This window comes from Anas platyrhynchos, chromosome 4 (assembly GCF_047663525.1).
Source record: "Anas platyrhynchos isolate ZD024472 breed Pekin duck chromosome 4, IASCAAS_PekinDuck_T2T, whole genome shotgun sequence".
NCBI classification, from domain to species: domain Eukaryota; kingdom Metazoa; phylum Chordata; class Aves; order Anseriformes; family Anatidae; genus Anas; species Anas platyrhynchos.
The window spans coordinates 46,579,149-46,599,603 of NC_092590.1; the positions used below are offsets into that span (position 1 = coordinate 46,579,149).

At 44.9% G+C, this 20,455-nt stretch overlaps 1 protein-coding gene and 1 long non-coding RNA gene across 14 annotated transcripts in view; both read right to left on the minus strand.

Annotated features, from left to right (window-relative positions):
- The window catches only part of BLTP1 (bridge-like lipid transfer protein family member 1), a 113,219-nt gene extending 103,959 nt beyond the window's left edge, over positions 1-9,260 (minus strand). For 12 of the 13 annotated variants that reach the window (XM_038178191.2, XM_072037479.1, XM_038178192.2 and 9 more), the window contains exons 1-2: positions 9,122-9,260; positions 1,170-1,299 (exon numbers count right to left, since the gene is read on the minus strand). In XM_038178191.2, the coding sequence (XP_038034119.1) occupies positions 1,170-1,266 (97 nt within the window). In that variant the 5' untranslated portion in view covers positions 1,267-1,299; positions 9,122-9,260. The remainder of the gene's footprint in view (positions 1-1,169; positions 1,300-9,121) is intronic. The other variant, XM_072037480.1, reaches the window with a different exon arrangement.
- Positions 9,261-9,627: 367 nt separating this feature from the next.
- LOC106015740 (uncharacterized) lies at positions 9,628-20,165 on the minus strand. The gene is made up of 3 exons (XR_002400196.4): positions 19,909-20,165; positions 15,847-16,075; positions 9,628-13,169 (listed from the first exon to the last, which is right to left on the minus strand). It is a non-coding gene; the product is annotated as an uncharacterized lncRNA (long non-coding RNA).
- Between the last annotated feature and the right edge of the window lie 290 nt (positions 20,166-20,455).

Below are 20,455 nucleotides of genomic sequence, written 5' to 3' on the forward strand. Positions count from 1 at the left end.
TGAAAACCAGAGGAAGAAAAAAAATCTGCAGACTGCCATTTGACACTTTTATTCTTTGGTGAAAGACCTGAACACCCCTAGGTCTTAATTCAAAGCTTCCGGAGACAGAATTTGCAGATCTGTTCCATGTCCTTTCCATATTTTATCACGAGCAACTACTGGCACGGTGACTTCTCTTATTTTCATCTGGATTACACTTAAAATTTACGTTGCGTGCAAATTTTCCACTTCAACATATTAAAAGTGAAAATTAATAATACTCTGGAAGCAGCCTCAGCTATCTGCCTATATCCATTTCATTCAACTTGGCCCACTGAAAAATAATTGCAGTGCACCAGTAGCCAACACATACACACCCAATTCTCAAAAGTCAAAAATGAAACTTTTTTCCTCTGCTGCCCTTTGCTCTGGGTCCAGGAATCAAGGCTGAAAAGCAGGTATTGCTTATTCTTGGAAAAGTCACAGTTCAACATACGTCTAACGCCTTCATTCAGACCTGAATGTAACTCAATTGTTACCCACTCGTTCATGTATTCAGGAAATAAGAGTTCCTACACACAAATATAAACAACTGCACCAGTGTTATGAAGAATAACATAAGTCTAACTAAGGTACATTTACAAGAACTACCTATAACTGAGCACCCTGTGCCTAAAGGCTTATTGTGACACAGTTTGGTGTAAAAGTTATGTCATTTAACACAAGTGTCTTTATACCATGATTCACATGATGCATGCTGTATTAAATATCTGTAGAGTGAAGTTACTGTATCTGCCTGTCATGTGCTACAATGCCAATCCTGTCATTGTATTACTGTTAATCAACGGCTTATTCTGGTGTTAAAATAAACTTATTTTGCAGAGTTCTCCCTGGGCTCTTATTTTGCAGAGCAGCAGTTGCAGAGCATCATCCTCTGCACACTGGACTTCACTCCCAAGCGTCCCAGCAATATTAGTATTGGAAACAATACTGTATTTTCTTTCTGAATTACTTAAATAGCATTGTCATACATCACTAAGCAGTTATATGGCAAGTAAAAATCTGTTTTCAATGCTTTGATGTCTTTTGGCAAGAAATTCTCTATCTGTATACCAACATTTTGAGAAGCGTGTTTAAAAGTACACACAAACAAAAGAACACTTACCCAAAACAGAATAAATTCACCTTACCTACTAATAGCCAAACAACATTGGAGTCATGTTCTGTTAGGAAGTCCTCCAGCTGTGTGATACTTGGGACAAAACTATCATTTTTCCTTTGATCCATTGCTAAACTGTTGTTGTGTCAGCACCTATAGAACTGAAGGGAAAAAAAAAGAGTAGTAAGTACAGCATGGTGTGGAGAACATTAGGAATGTTTAACGTGGTGTAACAGTCTGCTTCTCACAAATACAAATACATTTTATTCCTTCAATAGCATCTTTATTATTGTCAGCTACCCTTTTTTCTCCTCTAGAGCAGAAATGTTTCCACCCAGAGCAGAACACTCCTATCTGCTGAAACGAAGTTTCCAGGCACGTGCTTCCCTAAAACAGTGCAGATCAACAAAATCCCAGACTATGCTCTCTAAATTTAGTACTCCGACTGCCCTGTGCAGCAAATAATAGCAAACAAGTTTAAAAAGCTGGTGTACCATAGCACTGAGTTAAAAGACAACTGAACATAGAAGTAAAATTGTTAAACTTTCTAAAAATGTAACAGGAGACTAAGTGCACACTGTGTTCGCTTAGTAGAGGTTTGTTCCGTAAGATGTTCCTTTCAGAGCAGCATTAATTGCAGTTTATTTCAAGATAATTGCTCTATTGCGCTTGCGAATTAAGAATCTCTCAACTCCGTGCTGTAACTTAATCCCCCAGTAACTCACGTCTTTTCTACCACTTCTTACATGCAGGATGGCAAACGGATCATTTGAAAACAAAAAGGACACATGCTATTTCTTGCACAGATGCACCACTCCCTAAAGGTCATTTCTGTTCAAATCTCTGTTCGTGTACCACTGCATTTCTTAACCAGCTGCGTAATTCCTGTTTTTTTCCCCCCGAGTGCTTACATATGAACTTTTCTCCTCATTTTAACGGGTGACACTGGAGAGAAAAGGCGGCAGGGCAGTTCTTCGTACCAACAAAGGGGCAAAAGTCCTAGCCCAGGACAACAATGCAGAAGTTCAGGTTTTAATTCCTAAGGGAACAGAGACCTATGGAAGTATTTGCTCGCATCTGATGGTTTCTTTAAGCAACTGAGAGAGGAAACCTGATTTCACAGAAATTTACTAGGATGGAAGAAACCTCCAAAATCATCTAGTCCATTTATTTCTGTAGGGGAGGAAAGCAGTACATACATGTAAATATCTCAGACTCTGGGGGCTGCAGACTGGTTATGGATATATGCAGATGCCCAGGAGTTGAAAGGTAGTTAAAGCTGGTACAAAGCTTTCACTCCCCATTTGCGAACTGCACTAAACCAACGTTTAATTCACAAAACAGAACAAAACCAAAAAGTTCAATCCCTTGGCTTGAAACCATCCCAGAGCGGTACAGCTCACTCAGCAGAGCGGCAGCAGCCACACGCAGCAGCCACGCAGCCCCCTGACCACACACCCTCTCCCCATGCACGCCGTAAAACTCAGGGATGATAAATTCGGCTGCCTTCAGGTATCGCTGCTTAACACAGCACAAGGTTGCCCTCAGGCATTGCTGCTTGAGGCAGCTGTGGGGCTTTGCTCCAGCTATCCCACTGCCATCCCACACCCCACAGCCACTTCTTTGCATGCTGGGGCCCGCGGCACAGCCCTCTGCACCCCTGGAAGGCAAAGCTCAAGGGTGCACGGCCAGGCAGCCTTCAAGAGCAATGAAATATTTCCATAACCTCTTAATCCGGCGTGCCCATTAATTCCCTCGCTTTGCAACGGATTTGCATCGGCTTATAAAAACTGGCTACATCATGTCACTGGTACAGGGAGAGCAGAAACCCAGTCCTTCTGATCTCACGCGCTTATTCAAAACAGCCACAAATCATCTCGCAACTGGGTTATATTAATTAAGTGTGATTAACAGGGAGTAGCTCAATTCCATAACATTCATAATCATCCAGCGCTATTTTACTTGCATTACTTTCATTTGAAGTTTTCTCCCTTGGATATCATCTGTCAAGCCTTCTTACAAGGAGATCATTCTGCTTTCTTTCTTTTTTTCTTTTTCTCTTCCCCTCCTTTTTCTTTTTTTAAACACCTTCCAGCTCTGGCAGCCTGCCTGGCTGTCAGCCTTCAGCCCTCAAACAAATCCAGGTAGGTTTCGTTTCCTTTCCTTGTCAAGTCTCTGACACTCTCCGTCAGATGGGGAACACAAAACTGAATGTCATCGACAAGATCTTGGGTTTTGAGCAGCATAAGCATTTAGCTCAGTGATACAGTTTAGGGGGGGACTTGTTAGTGTTAGGTCGGAGGTTGGACTCGGTGATTTTGGAGGTCTCTTCCAACCTAGCTGATTCTGTGATAACATTTCTGAAATAGTCCCTATTTCTAAGCGTTAGCAAAGGAACTAATATTTACCCAGTTCTTCCTGTAATAAATAAACCCATGCCATTTCTCACTATTGTAACTTGATAAGAAAACATGGAAGAGAAGCTGAAAAAAACTGGCCTTTAATGCATTTGTCTCTCCTGCATCTGGGTAAGTAGTACCTTGAATTAGGAGCCCGTGTTTTGAAGTAAAACAAGAGCAGCCCCACTAACAAGCACTAGCGATCTGCTCCCTACCTCTTCTGATAAGAGAGAACAGAATCGGGAGGAAAGATGAGGAAAATACTAAGCACAACACAAAACTACAAAAGAAAAACCACCAGGCACTGCCTCCAGGAGTGGCGACAAAGCAGCCGCTACGGTAGCTCCCCTACCAGCAGGACTAAGCAGCATGACACACACATATTTTTTAAGAGTAAGTCCTTGTTTTAAAGGGACGTTACAACGGCAAATTAAATTATGTAATGGTACGGTGATTTGCTTTAAGACATTCACAATACCCTAATAAAAAACCCACATGCCAGTTTGTATTACAAAGTAGATGATGCTCCGCAGGCAGCCTCTAGGAGCTTTTAACCTGGGAATGGCAGAGGAACCGGGGAGACACCAGCCAGTCAGCACAACAGGGGGAGTTTGTTTCTTCCCTTCAAGAGAAAAATCAAACCCTCCTTTTGTGATCACGACCACTGTGGAAGTGTTGCTAAGTGGTCAGGATCACCTCAGCGAACAACACTAACAACCCTAAGAAAGCAACTTGTGATTTTCCTAGAAATTTATCAATTTCTAAGAAATTTCCTAAGAAATTATCATCAAAATTCCTATCAATTTAGCAAATTACACGTTTCCTAACTTCCTAAGAAATAAGCTAGTGTTATACAACACTGAGGCAGGAAACTGAGTGCTGTTACGGCTCTGTAGGACTGTGGCAAGACAAGACCGCGAGTGATGGGATGCTGATACTGACCGGCTGAAACAAAGGCTGCGTTCATCACTTTTTGCCACCACTAGCCCAACCACAAGATGGATATCCTTGGAAGTTTTCTGGAATACTTTTGCTATTCACACACTAATAAACAAGGGCATCGCGCATCAGACAACGTTTGGAAGTTTTGGAGCTCCACCACGGATCCTTTGAGGCCTGGGCCCGCTGACGGCACCCCCTGCCCTTGACTGAGGCACCTGAGAAGCAGGAGGCAGAGGATGGGAGCCTAAGCTTGCAGGAACAGGCAGCACTACCACCTGCACTGGGTGCACATCTGTCTCAGAGGGCACAGGTGCTTAATCACAGGTGCTTTTGATTATGAAACACCTCGAAGATTTAGGGCAACAGATGGCCACTGCAGGCAGAGACTTCAGCAGGACGAGCTACCGATGTCGTCCTTGGGCATTTACACAGTGTGGAGGATGGAGAGACAGGATCAGCAGTGTTAGAAGGCAGAGATGCAGCCTTTCCAGTACAGCCATGAGCTACTTTCTGTTGACAGTCCTGCTCCTACCTGCCTCCACCCTCTGTACCCTCTGCACTGTGCACGTGGCCCAGCTCCCTCCACGCAACCTTGCTCACCCCAAGGACAAAGCTCCTCTGCAGTCTGCAGAATCATCTAGGTTGGAAGAGACCTCCAAGATCACCGAGTCCAACCTCTGACCTAGCACCAACAAGTCCTCCACTAAGCCATATCCCTAAGCTCTACATCTAAACGCCTTTTAAAGACCTCCAGGGATGGTGACTCCACCACTTCCCTGGGCAGCCTGTTCCAGTGCCTAACAACCCTTTCAGTAAAGAAGTTCTTCCTAACATCTAACCTAAAACTCCCCTTGTGCAACTTTAGCCCATTCCCCCTCGTCCTGTCACCAGGCACGTGGGAGAACAGACCAACCCCCACCTCCCTACAGCCTCCTTTAAGGTATCTGTAGAGAGCGATAAGGTCGCCCCTGAGCCTCCTCTTCTCCAGGCTGAACAAGTCCAGCTCCTTCAGCCGCTCCCTGTAGGACTTGTTCTCCAGACCCACCAGACAGGTGCCCCACAGGTCTGTCCCGGCTCGCACTCCCTGATGGAGCTCAGGGAGGAGGTGGAGAGGTTGAGGGCCGCCCCCAGGCTGAGCAGGCCGCCCCCAGCTCCCACCTCACACACTTGGTGTCTCCGCCGCCCTCAGGGGCAGCAACACAACACCAGGCAGGCACTCTGCAGGGATGCTGACCAGTGGCTTGGTGTGCCTGTGGGTTCAAAGCGAGCTGCCAGTGTGTTCTGCTGAAGGAACAGCACGCTTGGCAAGTCTTAGGGGCGTCCTCTGGAAAGCATGAGTGGACGGGAAGCTGACCCTTACCAGCACACAGAGCACACATCAGTGGGGAAGAGAAACTCAGAAACCCACGTGCATCTCTGCACTTTTTTACAGTATGTTCTCAACGTCTCTACTGGTTTGTGATGATGATCCCAGAAAACAAGCCAGAATACAGTCCAGATATATAATGACCACTTTTTTTTTTTTTTTATAAAGAACATCTTTACTATTCTGAATGTCACTTGTAGCTTTTATGAGCTGCCTTGGCACACTACCACAGAAAGTTGTGTGACTTCTCCTGAGAGGAAGAAAGGAGAAGCAGCAGATTTTGGGGCACTGCAGTGACAGAATCACACCACTCATTTATTTTCACCTCATTCTTTTAAGGCATTGTGTAGTCTCCCTGCCGCAAATGAGAGCAAGGAGAAATAGGAGGCCCAGCCCTCGGTTTGTGATGCCCACACAAAATACTTGGGGCCTGCTTTCCAGGTGCATGTTTGGATTGAATTGAAGATGTGAGGGTTCAATGTTACCTAGACTTGCTCCTCCCGGTCAGACAGGCATTCTTTAGAGGAGAAACACACACTTAACAGAAAATGTAAAAGTTTTAATTACTTGACTCATGTATTATTCAAATTTTATCAGTACTAAAAGGATGTAATTGATGGAAAATGAGGGAAGTCATCTGACAGTCCTGGGGGATGTGCTTTATTTCCAGCCTGCTCCCAGTATTCCAACCTGGACCAGGCTCTCAGCAAACACTCCGTTCCTGAAAATGCCACTCACTCAGAAGTACCTACATCAAGCCTTTGTAAATACATTTCAGTTACATCAAATACATAAACTAGTGTTAACGTCAGCCTGAAGTGCTAACACTTAGCTTGAGGGAAAAAAAAAAGCCCTGCTGGAACAAAATAATAAAAAGTTATAGAAGGCACGCATATATAAAAGGGGTTACAACCCCAAAAAAATAAAACAGAAGCCCATCTGAAAGGTGGATGGCCAACACACAACACCGTCGCAGATCCCGTATCATGCTTTGGCTTCATTCAGGCAGCTGGCTGGGCAAAGCCCCAGCACGTGAAGCTGTGCAGAGGCAGGGCAGGAAGATGAGGAGTCGGCGGACCCGCCGCCAGCAGAGGCCTTCCAACATCCCCTCCGCCTGGCAGAGAGCTGAAGCCAAGGGAACAGCAATGTGGCCGCGAGGGCTCTGTCCTACACCTGCAACTGGAGACGAAAGCAACAGGTATTTTACTCAGTGCCTGGGAACGTCACAGTAATATCGGTCTTGGGCTGATAGAAAAGGAGAGGAAAAAAGGAAATGCCTTTTTAATCCCATCCTATGGAATACTCTTTTCTTCGGCACACCTTGCAGAGATGGCTGACCAAAACAGTATCCAAAGATGTGAACAGAAACTAAAATTTCATAAGGCTCAGGGGAAAAAAAACTGTATACGGTTATGAAGCAAGTAGTGAAATAAAGAATGCTGCCAATCCCCTTATTCTTATGACTAGAATTTATGGGGGGTGAAATAAATTGGAGTGAAAGTTTATCAGGGACATTCCTCAGAGTTTCAGTTCAGAGAAATCAAGTGTTTACCAAGTATTTGTTAATTGGAAAGCAAAGCAAAATCTGCTTTCTAAAACAACGTCCACATTTCTTTCCTTAAAAGTTAACTTCCAGTCGGAGGACATAACTCCCAGTTTATACAGCATTTACAAGACAGCGGAGCTGCAATTGCGCCCAAGACAGAAGATTAAAGCAGAGGAGGTAGACTCCCCTAGTCCAAACAAATCAACTCTGATAACACGCACGGATGCTTCACATCTCCACTACCGGAGCCATGCCCACAACAGGTCCTTGAGGCAAAGAAATGGCATTTCCCTGCCCTACCCGCTTGGTCACTTTCTTTCAAAGGGTCTCCAGCAAGAGCTGGTACCAAGTCAGAGCCTCACGTAATTCAGCGATGTTCGAAGGCAGTCTCACAAATGCAAACACAACTCAGCTGGGCTTCCCTCTGAGGGCAAACGATGTTATCAGCACCTAGGTGCACATTCAGCGCATTTTACAAAACAAGAAGCTGCCAACCTTGGCGTCTCTCCCAAAATATTCCGGCTAGGTCTGGAGACTTCAAGCCGGTCCCAGACAGCGTAGGAAGCTCGGTGAAGTCCTTAATCAACAAGTATGGTGAAGGGGAAGGAAGAGAAGTTGTTCTCAAAGCACAGGCACACACAGAATAAGCTACGGGATAGCACTTACACAGCAATTCTGCTGTCTGAAGCATTGCACGTGCTTCACATCCTACAGCTGACTGAGGACTGCCATCATTTGCAGCAGAAGAACTGAGATTCGGGCCCAAGCTCCTACCCCTCAGCCAGTGCTTGAAGCAACGGTAGTGGGAAACTGTAAACAAGCTGAACGACTGCGTTAATTGCACTAATGAGGTCCTGCTCAAGCGGACACAGCCCAGCTCCAGGCAGAGCAGAGCTGGGAGCCAGCCCTGTCACGCTGCTGCCTGGGCAGCACCACTCACACCGCATCTGTGCCACAGGGGCCTGCCTTCGTGAGCAATGTGTGCGCTTAGAAAAGGAGGTAAAACTAAAAGCTTTCTTCAAAGAAGCTGTGAGATGCAGAAGTGATTCTTGCAGCAGCCTACCTGATGGGATGTTTTATCTAACAGAGAAATAGCAGCTACTAGAAAAGCATCCACATTGCAAATACACATAACGCTCCTTGAGGAGGAGGAAAAAAGCTAGTTTGAGTGGTTTAGACAGGTAGCATTGTCCAAAAGGAGTAATAAAACCTTTCACATCTACTGATTCAGGCTCCAAACAACCCAGTGATGCATTTTATTTCAAACCTTTATGAAAACACTGATGCTCCAAGTACTTCAACATTATAATAAAGAAAAATGAGTTACTGTAGTAGGTTATATCCCCTCCTTCCCCCAAAAAAATTAAAGAAGGGACCATTTTTGATCGTTTATTTGCCAAAGTGCAGGGCACGAGTCCCAGCACAGAGGACCCGAAGGGACGCCTGGTGTGGAGGCAGCGCCCAGCCGCACTCCGGCTGCCGCTTCCTTTACTTTTCCTCCAAATTTTACAAAATACACAAAAACGCCCAGCCACGTGTCCCGGCTTCCTCACGGGAGGGGGCTGCTCTGCTGCTAACGCTGCCGCTTTGGGCTGCTGAGGAGGAAAACCCCCGCGGAGCCGCGCCAGCCCCTCAGGGCTCCTCGCAGCCCGCCCGCGGCTGCCATCACAGCCCCGCCGCCCTCACGGACCCCCCGCGCCCCCTCCCCCCCCCCCGCGCCCCGCACTTACGCCATTTTCCTCCGCCGCGGCTCCCCCACGGACCCGGAAGCGGCGGCGGCCCGGGCCTTCCCGCACCTCCCGGTGGGCACCGCCCCCGCCCCGGCCGCAGCGCCGCCGGAGCCAATAGGGAAGCGCCGCCGGGAGGTAGGGCCAACGGGATGGGAGGAGGCGCGGGGCGGGGGGGTGGAAAGGGCCAATCGCGAGGCGCGGGTGGAAGAGAGGGTGGGTGTGTGTGGGGGAGACCACGCCCTTCTTCCGCCCGGCTGTGGGAGGTGTTGCGCATGCGCAGAGTCGGGGGTGACTCCGTGAGGGGGCTGGGAGAGGGCGGGGCTGGGGGTGAGGGAGGGCGGGGAGGGGAGGGGGAAGGGGAAGGGAGGGAGGTGAGGGAAAGGGGAAGGGAAAGGGAAAGGAGAAGGGAAAGGGAAAGGGAGAATGATACGGGAAAGGGAAGAGAACAAGGGAAAGGGATAAGAGAAAGGGAAAAAGGAAGAGAAAAAGGAAAAGCAAGACCAAAATTTGTTCTTAAGCACTTTAATTTCCAGGGCGCAGCGTGTCCCACAGAGCCACGAACAGCTGGGGCTGGAGGGACCTCCACGCACACCCAGCCCCAGTTCCTCTGAGCGAGGAATTTCCTCCTCAGATCCAATCTAAACCTGCCCTCTTTCAGCCTGAAGCCGCTCCCCCTCATCCTGTCAGTACCCGATGGAGCCAAGAGCTGCTCTCCATCTTTTTTGTGAGTCCCCTTCAAGTGCTGAAAGGCCGCGGTGCGGTCTGTTTTCACAGAAAGGCCAGCCCAAGTCCAACATGCCACTGAGTTTATGTAACGAGTGAACACACGTGTGTATTTATAGCACAGCCTCTCTAACAGCACGCTTCCTTTCGCCTTAGGATGGCCAGCACTACTTCTGTATCAAACATCTTTGGTCCTTTGCTCGTGCAGCAGCAGTAGGAACTATTTCCAAAACTGACAACAGGAGCAGTTTTGCACTCAGAGGCAACAGCCTCATTTCACGTTCAGGTTGGTGTGTCTTGGAGCCCATCATTTGGCCCCTACTGCTTCCACACCTGAGAGGTCGGTGCTCTTTTGCCAGCATCCTTGGGCCAGGGGTGGACAAACGCTGTCCCTGCGGGCTCTCTTCTTGCCCACGTGGGCGCCTGGGGCTGCGCTGATGCCCCTTGCAGCACAGAGCCGGGTGGCTGTCCTATTTTAGCACTGACTGGAGGTTTGTGGATTCTCACAGCACCCCTGCCTGATTGCCTGCTGCTTTTTTGAAGATTGCATTTTTTTGGATGTTTGTCTGCGTTGCTGATTTCCATCAACAGTTTCATTCCTTCCATTGCCTCCCCTGACCTTTCGGGGGAGTGTCCACAAATGAGCTCCTGATATTTTCCTCCAGCTTTCTGTTTCTTCTCTCTCTTCTTTAAAGAATTTTCCCGTAATTTTCTTACCCATAAGTAATGATGCTGGATTGCTTCTTTCACCTTTTCCTCCTACGTGCTGATGCTAAATGATAAAATATACCTGACATTTGAAATTTATTTGTAGAAATTACATTTGAAAGGGTACACGAATAACCAAAGGTTCAAGATGTGTTATTTGCATACACAAAAACTCTCAGGTTAAGAGAAGGAAGGAGCTGATTAATTGACTTTGCCTTTTATAACCCAGTCAATGAGTCAATGATTCACATCTGAAGCACCAAGAGAGCTTCTCCTGACACATCCAGCCATCCTCAAGGTGCCTGTAGGCTAAGAGATGAAATACACAATGCACTGTAATACAGTTCAATACCTTAGAAGTCGTGCAACAGGGTGATCATCACACCTAGATTCAAATTTCCACGGAGGGAAGGTAGTTCAGGGGGTTCTTTCACCACATCCTCTCTGGGCTGTACTGGAGGCTCAGCCGCTTTGTAAGGGAAGCAGACAGCTTGCAATGGCATCGCGTGCACACACGCAGCACAATCGGCCCCGGCTTGAACGCTGTCCCAGGGGCATAACTTTTCAAGCTTGCCCAGATTTTTCTCATGGTCTAGGAAACAGCGAATCATTCATGCTTCATTCTTTTCAGCGAATGATGCTGCGTCTCCGGTTATCAGCATGGGAATTGACAAGAGGTTTTATAAATGTTGTCTCATCATATAACTTTCAAGTTGAGGAAAATTATAACCCTGTCCTCTACTCTTGAACTTATTCTAAATGAGGTGGCATTCCCATTTGCCTCAGAATGTTTATTTTTATGCCTAAGACTCCAAGTTTTTTTTTTTTTTTCGTTTGTTTCTGTTTTGATTTTTTTTTCCACTTTTTTTTTTTTTTTGGTTGGTTGTATTTGTTTTTTCTTGAAAGAGGGGTGGTTGAGCGAAAGCACCATCTCTAAATTATCTGTATCTCTTCTGTTTTTCAACCAAAGACATTTCTCCAAACATTGTTCTGAATGCTGCCAAGTCTGTTAATTCACATTTTGTCTTTGGCTGATGCCACTCAAGGGTCAAAGTCAAGCTAATTTTGAAGTTGTCAGAATGTATTTATATAAAGACAGAAGATCCTGGGTACATGACACTATTTAACAACGGCAAAAATGTGACTGGAAATTTTAATTCCCATTTCTTGGACTTACAATTTGCCTTTTTAAGGCAGCTGGGTACTGCCGCCATTTCCAGGGGAAGCGAGCAGCCACTGCTGCAGCTGACGTGACCCTGCAGCCTGCAGGAACAGCCCCTCTAAGGATCAGCACTGGGCACATCAGTGCTCCTCCAACAGAAACATGACAGAAAGTCAAAAAGTAAACAAATCCAGCAAGCAACACTTCACTGAGCTGCCGTATGCACCTGCTTGAGCAGCTAGGATCTTCAGCCCACTAATCCCAGAGGTATTTTCCCCACAATCCAGGATCCTCTCCCCAAGCAGCGGGCAGAGCAGGCAGGGAGCCAGCCCAAAACACAGCTGCAGAGCCTCCAGTCCATGCATCCTCCTGCCTCAACCACCACCACAACCCCTCCTCACCCCAAAAAACATCAGGAGCCTACACAAGTCCCCTGCCAGCAGGGTGAGCAGGATCACGCACCTGTGGTTGAGGAGCTAGAAGCTGATTCATTGTCATCAGTCGGTTTAAGAGACAATTCATTTAATCAGGAAACTGTAAAGAGCTTTCACAGTCTCTATCAGATTGAAAAGCCTTTGTCGGGCAATCCTCTTGCACTGAGCTCTCTAATGATATATGGTTGGGAAATTGTTTTCCTGATGCTGTGCTCAATATCACAAGAGGCTGCTGAAGTGCAGATGCGGGCATCTCACATCTTGGGTTGGGCTCACTTGGACTGAGAGCAGCATGGTAACCAGCTCAGAATTTCAAACATTTCCTTCCCCCAGCTCTGAGAAAATTATCACAGATCGGTAGGAGGGAAAAAGCGGGAGCTGTGCTTTATGAAACTACATTCTTTCTCCAGTTGTGCTTCAGCGAGTGCTTTGAAGCCGATGGAGCAGTGAGCGTATGAACAGAAGTGCTGCTTGGTTTGTGCTATCTCTAAAGGACACCAGTGTTTACTGTACGAGTTCATTCTCAATTGCATTCAAAACAAACACTGAGCTCAGGCATAAATATTGTATAAGTTGTATAAATACGTATCCAACTCCTTTGTACAAAATACTTGAGATGCTGCCTATAGCATAAGCCAAAAGCCAGCAGCCAGTGGCCCAGAAACACACCCATGCCTTAGCTTAGTGGCAAAATCTTAAATTCTTTGGTTCTTTTCATTCAAGGATGAGATCACAGACACTCATTTCAACAAAACAACGAATATTAATACTTTGCATTAAGTACATAATTTGCCAGAGCTGGAAGTCGCTTGTTACCAATTACATAATTAACTTAGTTTATACTTGACCTTCATCAGTACCTTGCAGGGTTTTTATTTTATTGTGAAGTCGCTTCATTCAAGTAGCTTCACTGAAGGTTGTCTGTCTTTCAGTGGAAGTTGTCAGTCTCCTGTTGTATCTGAAAACTGATTCCAAAACAGATTTCCTTGGAAGAAATCCTCCTAGCTCTGTGCTCCCAGATCTTAAATGAATATAGGAAACACAGTGAAGGTTAGAGCTATTCTTCAATAAATGGCTAAAAAAAATCTGTAAGAAAATATTATTTACTCCACAGGCTGCCATGTTCCTCTAAACTAAATAATGTAGTTTTAAAGTCAATCAGCAGTAAGTGTGGTGTATTAAAGTTGCTAACAACACACAGCTATTTTACTTCCTTCAAAGAATCATTTTAGCAAACTTTTTCCTTCCAGCGTCATTAGTGAGTATGATTGTAAACCAACACCTATAATAAAAATCTGTATGTTAGACAGGTGCTGTTCAACAAAATGTGCAGAAAAGATCTCATGCATCTCATTCAGACCTCTGTTGTGCAGATTATTCTGTGAGGAACCAGGCGTCAAACCCTCTAAAATGAACATTGATTTCAGCCACTCCAGGAATTAGCTTGCAGAAGCCAAAAACCATTACCTACAACTTGTTAAAATTCTTCTATCAAAACCATTTTCAGACAGCATTAGAAATCATATACCCGTGAAGAAACTGTTACTTTTAATTTCAGAAAATAAAAGACAGGTGAAAACATGCAAACATATAAAGATCCCATCAAACCTGTCACCATGTCTTGGCAATTATTAAAACACACTTGAGTGTCCTTATGTGGCACCTGTACAGGTCTTTCCCCAAATCCTTCATGTGGTATGTTAAAAGCCCTTCTTCCTCAGCTTTCCCCCACATCACTTGCTAGGCATGCACACAGGAAGCTTAATGGTGCTCCAGCTTCCCTTTTTTGGTGCAGATTACAACTTCCTTACTATTAAGGAGATTGTTGCTATTAAGGAAGTTATTGTTGTTATTACGGTCCCTGAGACTTCCTTCATCCCATTGCCTTTTCCTGCAATCTGTCCTCTGAACCCATTACAAACCTGTGCCCGGCTTTGGGTGTGTGTTCGGATGGTGCACTGTCTCTCTGCTCCTTGGCACGGCCACCAGCATCACTACGTGCACTGCAGGCGACATCAGTGTCCAGCGCTGTGGAGTTATGCCTTGAGCCTTTCTCCTCATTTTTGTTTCTGGCTAGCTGTGTTATTGGTTTAGATGGGATTTTATTGGGTGCCTGTAGCCCTACCAGTACTTGTTGGGGAACTATAAGCAGTTCTTTCTTTCACTGTTCACATATCACAGCTCCATATGTCACTTTATTATCAACACATTCTTACTCTGAATATGAAAAGTGGTCTACAGAAATCTACAAACTAGAAGGCCTTCCAGGGGCAAATTATGGCTAGATCTAGCACCTGTTCTAGAGGAAAGGTTATTGATCATTCCCTTTCCAGACCACAGAGCCAGGACACCCCAAGAGAACGTGGAGCACAATTCGGAAACCTCTCCCAGCAGAAAGGCATTGGGCTTGCCTGGTTGTGCAGCTCCCGCTGCAATACTTACAGGACCTGGTTCACAGCAGCACAGAAGAGAGCAAAGCATTTAGTCCCTGCTAAAACGGGACCACATGCAGAGAATACAAAGGGAGGAAAGGGAGGAATTTGTTACATAAAAGAAAGAAAAAAGTTGCCTAGAAAGTTGTCTCGAGTACAACTGACAGTGCAGCTGTGTCTTGCTGATTACGTTTTATGCTGTTCTGCTGGTAATAAATTTCATGAGATTGTAGGTTAGCTCTAGTTTTTGTTTTTGCATTTCACTTATTTTTAGTTATTTCTGCTCTCAAAAGAAGTGCATTGTACCAAAACACACCATTAGAAGTCTTTTTGTGCTAGATGTATAGGCAAATTGTATATGTTTTTTGTCTAAGTAATCTAAAACCTAGTTTGAACATATAATAATCATTCACGAAGTAAAGTTTCTTTTTTAAACTGGAGCCTCCATTACTGGCCTCAGTAGTTATCAGGAAGAATGAACTGGCACACAGCAAGTGGGTGTAACACTGTGTTGCCAGAGAAAGAGGAGAAAGCACAGGCTTTTTAGTTGTTCATGATTATTTTTAACTTCAATTTCCTTTGTAATTATTTCCTTTCCTGGATTCATAAATCTGCAGTAGCCTGTTACATAAATCTCATCTATCCCATGTTTACAAATAATTCTGACTTAGACTCTGTGCCTCTTGCACTTTGGAAATTCCCACAGACTTGGAGTTTGGGTGTACAAAGAAGTATGCAGGATACCACCCCATGTTTAATACTAGCTCTATACAATAAGCCTTTTGTAAGAGCAAATACCCACCTACATTTTTTTTCAACCTCCTCTAGCGTTTTTGTTGGAGAAGCTACATTTCACTTGCTGTCTTAAAGACTGCTGTGTCGCAGGATAATACTGAGACTTTGTGGGGGTTTATTCCTCTCAATGCTTGTTCATTTTTGTTTTTAAGAAAAGAGGAAGGGGTGGGGGAATCCAACAGTGAATTCTTCACGCACAAATATACCATGGATTTTAAGGGGTGATGTACTTGCGCAAATGAGGGAATAATCACATTTAAGTGCAGTTGTTATGAAAATGAGTTAGAGGGGAAAGAAGAGACAAAGAGGAAAAAATAAAACATATACTGGAAGGAGAAGAAAGGTATCTGTGTGAAGGCAATAATCACGGCACTAAGAACCAGACCAGAGGTTCTCAGAATGATGCTCACAGAGAACACATGAGGCGGTAGATAGTCAGCTGTGCAACAAATTATAGTGCATACAACTTACCCACATTCAGTGCTTGAAATCCTTGTGCCCTGTGTAGCCAGTAGCTTTGCAAATTGCCCGGGAGATCCTCTGACACGCTGTACATTGGTAGTGTCATCTGTTCCTTGTCCCCTGGGACAGCTGCCTGTGCAGTATTGGCAGTGAACACGCTCAGGTGGAGCAGTGCCTGCTCCTGTCCATGGGGGAAGCAATGGCCATGCAGGCATTTTCCAGGTCTTCTGACAATCTTCTGGGATAAAAGGGAGAAATAATGGTGAAACATGGTCAAAAGTGTGAGAGCAGTGTCTAAAATTCAGTGTAGGTACCTCCACACACAAAGGGAGTAGCACTGGATGGAAAGATAGCGCAGCTTACACAGGGTTATAACAGCCATGCCTCTGCCCCTTCTCACCTTCAGGGTTTATGGCACCTAGGAATGAGCAAGGTGACTTTTAAAATGCCACTGAGACAGCAAGCAGTGACAGAAATAGAAGAGGAAGAGGTTGAAGACCCCCTGTGTTGGGTGAACTCACTGACCTGGCGGTGCCGGGTGAGGAGAGCGGAGCAGCTGGGGCAGGGCCTGCTCCTGCTCTCGGCAAAGGCCCCTCGTGTTCCCCAGGCCAAGCACATTGACAGGATCACCATGTAACCAGACCAGATCTAACCCCACTAACCCCACGTAGTTCATAAAGCAGTCCAAATAAATATGTTGTTGGTAATATGATGAAAACTGGCCAGTGGTAATGTTTAATAATAATAATCTGGCAACCAGTGCTAACACTCAGCTCACAACCCTATGCACACCTAATTTTGAGGATTTTAACTAATAAATACTTCACAAATTGTGTTTACAAGCAATAAACAATTTATAAATAAGCAACTTCTCAGGTTTGCTTTTGTTAAATTGTCTAGCTTCTCTGCTTGTACCCTGAGCATTGTATTGCACCCTGAATTGTGGTGGTTGCACTGTGGTGCAAGGCTGGGTTGCTTTTGCTTTAAATAAGGCTTTTTTGCCTTTTGCTCTCTTCATTTTATTTTCCTCACATGTAACTGGAAAACGATAGCTCAACATTTTCTGTTTGCACACTGTGTCCTCTCTGCCTACCTGAAGGTCCTAAGCCATCCTTGAAAACAGCTCTCACCAGCAAGTATCCCTGAACTAAGGGTGAAAGTTATTTAAACTGCCAGTGTTAAAAAGACAAAACTGATAACTGGTTCTGTGCTGTTTCAAAAGCTGTTATCTCAAATGCCGGATGCTTCTTCTGACAGTGGTGAAAACAGTTTTCCCCCTGTTATGACAGCAGGTTTCAGCTCAGGGTGAAAGGGAACCTTTCCGATCACAGGCTAATTCCCCAGCGCTGGAAGAACATAAAACAAAATCGAACAGCAAGCTAACTACATTTATTTGAGAGAGCAAAAGACAGCACAGCTGATCTGCTTGGATTGGGCTCTGTCCAGCATTTCAAACATTCCCACATTTCCAGGTCTCTGAGCAATGCAGCACAGGAGCAACACATGGATGCTGGCTCTGGGGAGGCAGTGAAGTGCTGCCTATCTCCTAGCTAAAGGAGCTGCACCATTTCCCTTTCAGCCTGTGGTTAGCCTCCTTCCCAGGGGTCAACAAGTGCACAGGAAAAAAGTTTGTCTGTACACTTACCCATTGCCCGGGATGCAAAGAAAGCCTTATTTTTAAGCAAGGAAAGAGTCAGTAACACTCTGGGAACTGGTTATCTCTAGGGTGCACTTTCAGGAAATGTTTATGCTTTTTTCCAAGCAGTATATATATAAAAATGTGTTAGGAAACCACCACAGCACTGATCCAGAGAGTTTATAAAGGAGGAGATCCACAAGTTGTTTGCTTTCACCTCTGTTCCAGTGTCCTTCCTGTTTCTTAAGGGTTCTTCACAAACATCTGTAAATTCTCACAGAAATAAATCATATTATTCTTTCCAGAGAGATGTTTTTTTGTACTTTAGATAACACTGTGTTGTGAAAAATGTGACAACAATGTGTCAAACATTAACACATTTTCCCTTAGATGCCCAATAGGTAGCTAAAGAAACAGCCTTTTACTATTTTGTCAGTCAACAAAACAAATCTAGGCTTTTCACACAAGTGCCAACAAATAGCAGGTTTGCCACGACTCAGAAAAATAGTATAAAACCAGTAAAAAGTCTGAAGATTCACTTCCTAACCATTGTGTATTTCTTTAGTGAACTTCCCTTAGAGATGCTACTAGAAGACAAGAGGTGACATGAAGTTTCAGGGAACATAGGAGGTTTTTAGATTTCTGCTTTGAATCCTTTTTGCAGAGTTTACATTTTATTATTATTAAATTTACATTTGCAAGGGACAGGGAAGGAGAGCAACTGAAAAGCAAACTTATTATGGAAACTGTTTCCATTATTAACTGTGCAGTATAAACAACCCTTCTTGTACCAGATTTTACAAGTGCAACTTAAAATTCTTTAGAATTATGCTTGTGCTAAATTGACAGCATTCCTCTGATTTTGACCATATTGGTCACTAGTTCTGCAGACTCAGCAAGAAGAAGAACTGCTTACTTTAGCACCAGCACTTCCACTAAACAGCAAACCTTCTCAATTTTGGCTTCGGTGCACTGTATATGCCAAGTTCATATTTCAATCCAGAATGAACATTTGCGTCAGTCCAGAGTCAGCTCTTGCTGGCAGGGAGCAGCCCTGTCAAAGCTTTAGATCAAATGGTCACCCCCCAGATGTATTTGTCTTTGTCACTGTCACCCACAGACACTTCCTCTGAAAGCCAATGGCCCAGCAGCGATGCAGCTGACTGCTGAGCAGGGTATATCATTCAGGCATTAAGATGGTGTTTGACTGGCAGAGCCCCTAGAATCGCCGCTGTTTTTAAGCAGCGCTTTCAATACTTCATATTGATTCTGGGCCTAGCCCCAAACCCACTGAAATTGATAGGGATAGGCTCTGACGGGGTCTGATGACAAGTGATGGAAGTGATGGATTTGGTACAACTATCTGAAATCATGTAACCCTCCTGAGGGCTGGGTTTGTTTGTTTTTTAAATTTGTTCTCCATTTTCTTCATGATTTTGTTCTTTGTCACCTGCTGCTCTGTCTCTTACCACCTCATCCCCAGCTCCAGAGCCCTGCACATCTGTGGACACAGGCAAGTTTGGGATGGAGAAGGTTGATGCTCAGGGAGTGGAAAGATGCAGTGTGAGTAGGGGTGAGGTTTGCCAGCTGCATTGTTGGTTTGTATTGCAAACAATCCTAGCCTGGCACCCTGACATGGCCTTTTGGGGGCATCAAGAGCCTTTCTGCACTCAGGACACACTTTCTTCAAACTAGGTCTGCCCAGGACATATGGGTAAGGTCCACCCTACCTAGCAGCTATGTGTGGTGAGAACCTCCAGCACTAATCTACCAGGTGCAACTAATAAAAGCTGCTAACATCTGTAAAAAACAGCAAAATTCAGTACCTTTTGAATGGCTGCTGTTGGGCCCTCTTCATGCAATACCACAAGGTTTGTAGGGCTATATTTTTCTGATGGATACAGTGGGGGTGCTTGAATTTTGGGCTCACAAGACTTTCTGCAACCAAAGTGGATTTTTTTCTGTGCTGTTTTGCTTTTCTTGCCTTAACTACCAAGCTGTGCATTTTAGATTCAGAAAGTAGAAAGCTCCAGCAGGTACTTCAAAAGATTATCATACATCTGATGCTAAAACACGTTCTTTCACGTTCTGTGTAAACCTCTTAAAAACAAACAACAACCACGACAAAAAGAGCAACTCTCTGGCCTGTGCAAGTTCTTCCTCTGTTCTCTTAGCTTGGTTCAAGTAACAAAGTGACTACAACAGCCCTCCTTCCATTCAGCTAGCAGCTTCCAGATGACCTTAAGAAAACTTTGTCAGCACTTTACTCTTGCATAATTCCTGTAAAAGACAAATGCAATACTAAACTAAATATATTTCTTTTTCCTTCTCAGGTGCAAATGCCAAAGGGCACACTCAGACAAACTGTTTTGCATAATTTCATAGACTGTTTCAGTAAAAGCTTTCATAAAGAATCACAGTATCTGCTGAGTTACCTTGCCTGAAACATCAGCTGTATGCTTCTCAAGCATTTAAGTTGCTGCTTCTGTAAAGTCTCTGTCTTTATCCAGACTGATAAGGCCTCTTTATAGCAACTGCTATTGATTCCAGTCTGCTGAATGTAGCACCGGCAGCAGCATTAGGCCACCATCACACAACCTATCTTCTCTCCTATTTGTTAGCAGCTACCTGCAGACAGTCATATCCTCAGAGTTCAGCCAGGGAACAGAATATATGAGCTCTCCTCACCCACTCCAGCACAAAATCAGCTGAGTTACTTGACACAGCCAAGGCATCAGTTTCAATTAGATCAGCTGACTTCTGCAAAGCTGTTGATGAGGAGCACTCAAGTGATTTGTTCCACGAGCTGAACTGTATGGGTAATTCTTGGCAAAGGAGGAACAAGCAGCTGTGGATAGCTATGTCTTAAGCTACCTCCATCTTTCCAGCAATGATTGTCAGTTCACAGCTTTAGTATAGGAAATGCTTAAATTACTGTCGGGAGTTAAAACACAGTACCATTTTTTCAGGAGGACATGATAG